The following is a 9466-nucleotide window of genomic DNA, read 5'->3' as shown; positions in this document are numbered from 1 at the left end:
TGTTTTTCTTTCTTTCTTTCTTTCTTTTTATTAATTGGGTTACTGTAGAAACAAGAAGATGTGTATTAGTCGGGCGTGGTCTATGGTTTGTGTGTCCAGACTTTGAATCTGATGATTCATGGTTTGCATTCCGTTGCCGCAAAAAAAAAAGTGCTTCAGAATTTATGGGCCGTTGTTGTGCTTTTAAGAGTGACGTTCAAATCCCACCATTCGGCGCTTCCCAGTGGCATAGCAATATGTCTGCGGAGTTATAACGCTATAAATTGGGTTTCGATACATGTGGTGGGCAGAGCACAGATCGTCCATTATGTAACTTTGTGCTTAACTACAAACAAACAAAGAAACCCATCATACGGTAAGACAAAAGTAACCCAAGACTGTAGCAGTTCGAAATTAGGGAAGGCTATGAGTGGATAATCCTTGTTTAACTTTGCGCAAAATATTTTCAAATAAACAAATCAAATTTATATTTGTAACTTTATATATTTTTAAACTATTTAAGCTTATGCATTAAAACATTTGTGGAAAATTGTGTGTATGCTGAGAAATAGGTCTAAAGCTTAAAATATTTTGTTTTTATTTCATGAATTATATCGTATGCTTACTTTAAAAAAGTTGAAATATTAAATTTACAACTCCAATTGGCGCTAAACAATCGTCAAACCCAATAATGTTTAGGATATGCTAAGATTGATAAATCTGGAAAATGCGTATGAAATAAAAGTTTTCGCACTACGGACTGTTTTGAAAAAATAAGAGTCAAATGTACTATGAGTAAGTTACTGCTTAAAAAAACAACAACAACAAAATCTCCAAGACATTCACAAGAAGAGCTTGAATGAGTGCATATGACAAATTAAAAACAAAACGAATGCATGTATATTTACCATTGTCGGTCGATCATGTATCGCTGTTTACTAAGTACATTTGTTTGTTTAGATATCTTCATTAAATATGAGCGGTGAGTATGGGGACATCTAATCCTAAAAATCGGTTTTCGATACCCGCGGTGGGCAGAGCACACATAGCCCATTGTGTAGCTTCGTGCTTAACAACAAACATATCAGTATTTAACTCGGCAACAGTATATTATTAAACATGAGTGATAGTCAAAGGTAGTTTAAATCTGTATTTTCCTCACTCTTACTTTTTCTGAATGTTATTATGTTCTGCAGTTTATGGTTTTATGTTGCGAGCTAGATAATGTCTTTCCCCAACAGAAACAGAAACTCTTCTTCCACTCTCACGCACGTGAAATTAGTGCCCGAAATGTACATAATGATAAAATGCTTTCGCGCACGCAAGAGATTGCAGTTAACAGTCGCAGTTAACTTGTATCTTTGCCGATCAAAGATATAAAACTACTGTGTCTAACAGTTAAGGTAACTTATAATGCGCATATTAATTTAAATTTTACCATCAGATGTACTTTTCTAACACATTAACAAACAACTAAAAATTAAAACAATTCCCATTGTCATAACTTCTTAAGTACTTTGGCCAGGTGGTTAGGGTGCTCGACTCGCAATCTGAGGGTCGCGGGTTCGAATCCCCGTTCCATCAAACATGCTTTCCCTTTCAGCCGTGGGGGCGTTATTATGTGACGGTCAATCCCACTTTTCGTTGATAAAAGTGTAGCCCAAGACTAGCTGCCTTTCCTCTAGTCTTACACTGCTAAATTAGGGACGGTTAGCGCAGATAGCTCTCGTGTAGCTTTGCGCGAAAGTAAAAAACAAAACAAACAAGAATTTTCATTAAATCCGAATGCATCATATACTTCTAGTATATTGAAACTAAAATAGCTTATTAGAAGGCTTGTATAATATCATGGCCTTAGATCATTTCCATTTCGGACTTACCTAAGAGAACCCCAACAGGATGTCTCCACGAACTACAGTATTCGTTCTTTATGTTACTATGTGAATATACATATTAAAACTCTAGTTAAAATCGACACACTGAAATGTTAACTTACTGAGCGGCTGTGCCTCGCCCATGTCGACTGCCTCGTCTGCTTTAGAGGGTGAAATATTTGCAGTTGGAATTTTGGCCGTTTTTCAGGAACTTGGTGAAATAAGATAATTTACAAGTCTCACACTTTTGGTAACCGGTCTTGTCCCCTTAGCACCAATAACAGATAATGAAGGATATTATATGTTGTACTGTATAATTAGTTGTGTAACCCCTGTGGGCGATCCGCTCAAAAAAACACACACACACAAGATCCTATAGAATATTACTTATATGTAGAAGCGATCTCGTACGTTTCACCTTTCAGTCCCCTTGTGTTTAACTTACTCTTCACGCCTTTAACACTCCTGCTAAACTCTAGCATGCACACACATCATGTGGGATAACCAGCACGCGCTCTCTTTGAGTTCGGCGTCAAAACGGCGCGAGGTCGCAACGGCCACTGTTGGCTGCTCGCGCTAAAAGTTTCTCCCAATCTTTAACATGTCTGACACCTCCTTGCACACGCTTATTGGCCAAAAACCTATCACTCACAAGATCACGTGATAATAAATATTTCAACAGACCGGAGCTTGTTGAATTACGCTCCATATATATATATATATATATATATACATGTGTGTGTGTATAAAATAAGTATCACAACCATGCGCAATGGTAGATAATTTCTGCTTTACTGGTGTAAAAGTGGTATATCAACTTTTATAGCTCTAAAATATTTTTTTACTGTCAAAAACTGTTTTGAAACTTAAATCAACGTATGCATTGAGTGTAGATCGTTGTTTGTTTTTTATATTTACACATTTTTGCTGCAAAATATTAAAAACTAAAAAATATGCAATATCAATGTTTTGAGGTGAATCATTCTTTCAAATTGCAATGATTGTTCCGATTGCCCTTCTTTTCTGGAAAGAATTAACACACTGCTCTTATTGTTGTTTGTATCTATGCTAGTTCTATAAAGTTCGGTCAGGAAAATAGTAGAATATCTCTGGTGAACTTCGTTCAGTAGGGTGAGGATCTCGAATGGTTACAGTTGAGTAATATTGATGGATAATTATCGTGGACAAGGGATTATTCTCTAATGGAGATTTTCACTGCTTAGTCGTTCTCATATTTGTTGCTTATGTTTAGCCTACTACGATATTGATCTTTGAAGAACACTCTTCAGTTTTGTTCTTAATTGTCTATCGAAACACTTTTTCTCCTCTGTCTTTCATCAGTAAGACCTCAGACGCTGCAATTGAAAGTAATCCTATCTGTTTTAAACATACACACACAAAAAATAGGTAAATGCTAGCTGATTTCTTGGCAACTGTCATTATGCATCAACGTCGATTTTAACCACGTGTACGTTTCCATGTCTTGATTATAAATTATTGGATGAAGAAAATTTTAGCACGTAATAAACTGGTAAATGAAGAAATTAGATAGATATAAAAGCGACAAAACATGTGGCAAGACGTAAGCTGACAAGAATTTTAGGGATGTTTACTCGATAGTTATTATTTTTTATATAAGTAGTTAGTAATTTTAAGAGTTTCCATATGCTTTTCTCTTTTAACTTATAGAGAAATAATATTATTTTTTTGCGAACACAATCCTCTCCTCTAAGCTACAATTTGTGTGGTTTCGTTGTGTTAATAAAGTCGTGCGCATATATTAAACTGACAGTACCTAATATTGGAATTCGACTCACTTTTTAACTAAATTTAGTAAGAAATTTTGCGAAATAATATTTGAATTCAACTATTTATCGAAACAAATGTTTAGCTTGGTTTGATTATTTGTAAATGATGAATTAATTGTGTATGAAAACAAAAACGAAATTTCAAAGTATGTTATATATATATAGATAAACATTCATAACAAAAACTTCCATTTACCAATATGATTCAATGCCTATATTTATAGCAACGTATTTTTTATAAATAGTATGACCAAAAGTGGTGACATACGTATATTTTGAATTTAGTGTACGCTATTACAGATACTCTTCGAAAGTTTGCGAGGAATCCAACAGTAAAAAAGAAAAGAAAACTTTTGTTGGTCGTTCTAATATAAGTTTGCAGAACACGTTGAAAGAATAAAACAATTTGATAACGCTATAAAATAAAACGTCAGGTATGTATAGTTTCGTTTGTATTGGTATGAAGAGGCACTCCTAGTAATTTATAAATGGCTTTGAGGAATATAAGAAACATAGAAAACCTCGGCGAGTCTTACTGTTAGAATTCAGTGTCTTATCAATGAAAATATGTTTGGTGTTCCTACTAGCCTTCTGTTAATTGTCTTGACACTAGGCTCTAGCAAGTATCTCAGATATAATGGAAGGACCTTTTGTAACGAAAGTCACCATGGTGACAAGCCTTTTTGTGTTTTTGATAAGGGGCAATATGTAGATTCAATGGTATAAAATCGCCTTTCAAGCTCATGTATGATTATATTAACTGCTCTTTTTTTTTAAAGTGTATTATAACGAAAGGTAATGTACAGTTAAGTCGTCCTGCATTCGAAGTAATTATTTCTCATGGAACTCAGCACGAGGCAAGATCAAAATTTGCCAGATAATTGAGACAAAAGTCAAATGAAACAATAGTTCGATTATATATGCAATAATAATAACACAGGCAAAGCTATTAAAGGATAAAAATCAATTTTTAAACTCTATTCGTATTTCTAGAAACCGAACGTGGTCTAGTGATTAGCCTGCTCTGCACTTTGGGGCAGTGGGTAAGCTATAAGAGTTATGATCAAATTCCACTGTTCGCTTAGAGTTGGCAGTTGGTGCTGATGACTTGCCTCATCTCTAGTGTATCAGTTCAAAATAACGGACACTTATACCCAAAATAGCCACTGGAGTGGCTTTCTACAAAAACTTCTAAGACAAAAAGATCGTATTTCTTCTTTGCAAAAACTCAGAAAATAAGCACTTGAAATGTGATGAATTAATTTAACAGTATTAAAAATGTAGTACTATCTGCAAGATTTGATAGTGCGTTTTTACAGTATTGAAATATTTTCGTTTGCTGTATATGCTTTAGGTAAAAAAAGACGAGAGAATCAAGGAAATTTGGAAAAAAAGAAGCTTAGGTTGTGAAACTATATTACTTGTATCATGCATTATTGCAACTGATCTAATAGTTTGAGAAGTTTTAATTAGTAAACGCTTACACTATCAAGCTTATATTTTAATGACTGTTTTGTTTATTGGGTTAAAGAAATTTCATTTACACTGTTTCAGAATCTAAGTTGAAATTGAATATTCAATGCATTTGTGAAAAGATAGGAAAAAAAGATGGCGACATCTGCGTACTTAACCCTGCCTAATATCAGGTTACGGTTTTCCCAGTTTATTAATATGTTTCACTGATCAAGTCTAAATAAACCAACCATTATTTGAAAAATTAGAAAATAATTCAATTATTAGTATCAGAATATAGAGAACAAAATATATTACATTGAATTTTTAGACAATAAAAGCTCGCCAAAGATCATATCAGTTTATGAGTTGACGGCAACGGTTCTATTCGGTGTAGGACAAACAAAAACAGAGTTTGTTTTTCAAATGTCTTCAAAGGAAATAGAGGATGAAATTAGTACCAGTCCTAGTTTAGCCAGTGTTCTTGTCTAGCACATTGGACGCCAACTGTTACCCCCAACCAAGACATAGCAGTCATTTCATGGCGAATTATCGTCGTGTAAGATACACACTTCAGTACTGACTACAGGTGATTCCCAACGGGGCCACTCTTCCTATGGTTCTTATCGAAAAGGGGAATCTTGTCTTTCAAAGTCAGGGGGAAGGGCAGTCTTCTCCAATGCGGCAACCCACTAGGTATTTGCCCCACCCCGAAAGCCAGCAAACGCTTCTAAAGAAACCTCAGGAAAACTTAGGTTGTAGGCGTTTTATTGGTAGTTCAGAATGAATTGCGGACGAAACCACTGGTTATTGGAAGATCTATGTCCCTATTCCGACATCTTCCTGTGGCATTTGACATTTTGTAAAGTAATGACTTTGGAGCAATTTGTCACCACTATAAAGTCGTCCTTGAAAATAATCTGAAAACTTTGAAGAAGCTCCCAATCGTTCAAATGAATACCGACCTTTAAATCAAAACTGACAAGGTTATGCCCCCCCCCCCCCAAGTGGTATTACCCTTTATGCATTTTTGGCTGATATTACCTGAAAATAATATCTTAAAGTTGTATATGGGTGATCAAGAAGGGCCTACGACCCTCCTATTTTTTGTAGCTATAATAATTGAGCCTAGCTTAAAGTCAACTCATATAATTGTTTTTTCATATAATTTTACATTTGAAAATATAAAATCAAACTGTCTTAAAATTCGATTTTTTTATTTAGGGAGTTTGTAGGCATTTCTGAGCTTCATTTATTCAATTAAATACGACTGTTATTTTGAAAATAGAATAAAAATGTGGTGAAATATTATTAAATAATATCAAAAAATTACTCATTTAAAAATATCATTTATATCTTTTCGTTATATACCGAGATATATTCAAAATATCGCATTTTACCAGTCATGACCATTTGTATTGTAACATACTAATGATTGCAATCATGCGTATAGCAAGCGTAGTAACAGCCATAAACACGAGTGTTGTGCCATACAAAGAGTCATAAAAATATATATTATAACATGCGTGTAACAGCACATCAATAGTCATAAACACGTATTTTGTGTTATACCAAAAATCATAAGAACGTGAGGTATAACCTACCAACTGTTTATAATCATGCTTATAGGAGTATACCCATACTTAAAAATCGTATGTGTTGCACCATATCAAAAGTCATAATAATATGTATTGTAGCAAACAAACACTCATGGATATAATGCGTATGGCATTATATCCATTCGTTTGAGAAATTATATTGAAAATGATATAAATTTATATAGAATATAAATTTTAAAGGCACAGTGTTTTTACGTAAAGAAAATATTTACTATTGTCTTCGTAAAAACACAGTGCCTTTAAAATTTATTGATTATGTATATATATATATATACTTAGGAACATTCAAAACATCTAATCTCTCTATACATATGAGAGAGAAGAACAAAGAAAGAGTGCCTTTTTCAAACGATTTTAACACAGTGCATCTGAAAAAAAACTTTCTTTTTACCCTTCTCTTTCACCAGAGGACGCAGTAGTCAGCCAAGCACAATCTTGCGCTACCTAAAGTTCAATATTATAATTATCGAGTGAAACATTTCTTGTAATTCATTATGCAATTTTCAATCCAGTTACGTGAAACGCGATTAATATTATATAAGATTTTCCTTGGGCGTTTGAGAGAGGTTTTTACGAACATACAGGTGACAAGTTCTTGGTTAACACAGAAGTCTGTGAAAAACCACGTTCAGTTCTGCCATGTCGTCTTGCACAGCTTTCAGCCTATGTCAACATTCACTAGCATAGTGGCTGTTTGCCGACTAAACAGTACCTTTAAAGCCCACAGCGACGTCAGCTGAATCTCGTAGTTTCCTAGTGAATGCCTGATGTGGCAATTTCATAAAAGATGAAAGCATGAGTGTAGTGTTTTCCTATCATTGATGGAATGTCATTTTGCCTCAGTGATCATGGCAAACAACTAGTGGATCACTGCTACTTACTGTGAATTAAGGTTGTGTAGTGATATCTATATCAAAGACGGGACTAAAATTTTCCACATTAGAAAATAAAGTATTCACTGCAACCATTGAAATATGACGACCGAAATTTATAAATAGGATTCTAAAAATATAATAAAATTATACTTAAGCATATGAAATAACATTGTAGGAGCAGCATTTCAGGTTTCAATTGGAGAGGGGTGGATTTTTATTGGAGGTCCAGGGAAATAAGCTCCTGGACACTCGTGCGTTAAAGGTTAAAATGTAAAAACCAAACTGTTTTGGGAACATTTGGTCTGGCTATTTCTTATATTATTTAATAATCATTAATAGAGCTCAAAGTAGACAATATTATATACAGATATATTTCTCAAAATAAACAAGTTATATTAAGAACAAGGCGGGGAGTGCCCTTTCCTGCCATACTTAAATGGTGTCCCTGTGACATAGTTCTGACGGCATATGTTATCATGCATAACACTGCAAATAAAGTGCTAGTTATGATGTATACTTTAATTAACTTGGCTCAAATTTTAAAGATTATCAATTGGTCACGTATACTAAATCGTACTTTTTTATTCATGATATACTATACTGTAGTATTCTAAATGTAACAGTCATAGGTATCGACGTAACGAGTACTGAAGTGTACCATCGACCATATAACCATGTCCACTGTAGCACACTAAGAATAATAATCATGTCCATTGTAACACACTAAGAATAATGTAGCAGCTAAGAATAATAATAATGTCTATTGTAGCATGCTAAGAATAATAATAATCATGTCTATTGTAGCATGGTGAGAATAATAATCATGTCTATTGTAGCATGCTAAGAATAATAATCATGTCCATTGTAGCACATTAATAATAATCATGTCTATTGTAACATGCTAAGAATAATAATCATGTCCATTGCAGCACACTAAGAATAATAACCACGTCCACTGTAGCACACTAAGAATAATAATCATGTCCATTGTAGCACACTAGGAATAATAATCATGTCCATTGTAGCACACTAAGAATAATAATCATGTCCATTGTAGCACACTAAGAATAATAATCATGTCCATTGTATCATGGTAAGAATGATAATCATGTCTATTGTAGCACACTAAGAATAATAATCATGTCCATTGTAGCACACTAAGAATAATAATCATGTCCATTGTATCATGGTAAGAATGATAATCATGTCTATTGTAGCACACTAAGAATAATAATCATGTCTATTGTAGCACACTAAGAATAATAATCATGTCCATTGTAGCATGGTAAGAATGATAATCATGTCTATTATAGCATGCTAAGAATAATAATCATGTCCATTGTAGCACATTAATAATAATCATGTCTATTGTAGCATGCTAAGAATAATAATCATGTCTATTGTAGCATGCTAAGAATAATAATCATGTCCATTGTAGCACACTAAGAATAATAACCACGTCCACTGTAGCACACTAAGAATAATAATCATGTCCATTGTAGCACACTAGGAATAATAATCATGTCCATTGTAGCACACTAAGAATAATAATCATGCCCATTGTAGCACACTAAGAATAATAATCGTGTCTATTGAAGCACGCTAAGAATAATAATCATGTCTACTGTAGCAGCTAAGAATAATAATAATGTCTATTGTAGCATGCTAAGAATGATAATCATGTCTATTGTAGCATACTAAGAATAATAATCATGTCCATTGTAGCACACTATGAATAATAATCATGTCCATTGTAGCATGCTAAGAATAATAACCATGTCCATCGTAGCATGCTAAGAATAATAACCATGTCCATCGTAGCACACTAGGAATAATAACCATGTCCATCGTAGCACACT

The 9466-nt window shown here is 33.8% G+C and overlaps 1 protein-coding gene across 2 annotated transcripts in view; it reads right to left on the bottom strand.

Annotated features, from left to right (window-relative positions):
* Window positions 1–2381, bottom strand: part of LOC106477104 (insulin gene enhancer protein ISL-1-like) — a 59793-nt gene extending 57412 nt beyond the window's left edge. For both annotated transcript variants that reach the window (XM_022381397.1, XM_022381405.1), the window contains exon 1: window positions 1976–2381. In XM_022381397.1, the coding sequence (XP_022237105.1) occupies window positions 1976–1997 (22 nt within the window). In that variant the 5' untranslated portion in view covers window positions 1998–2381. The remainder of the gene's footprint in view (window positions 1–1975) is intronic.
* Window positions 2382–9466: the final 7085 nt, after the last annotated feature.

The sequence above is a fragment of the Limulus polyphemus genome, unplaced genomic scaffold (assembly GCF_000517525.1).
Source record: "Limulus polyphemus unplaced genomic scaffold, Limulus_polyphemus-2.1.2 Scaffold7, whole genome shotgun sequence".
Lineage (NCBI taxonomy): Eukaryota > Metazoa > Arthropoda > Merostomata > Xiphosura > Limulidae > Limulus > Limulus polyphemus.
Note: the sequence above shows the minus strand (reverse complement) of the source record. Positions and strands in the feature narration are given on the sequence as shown.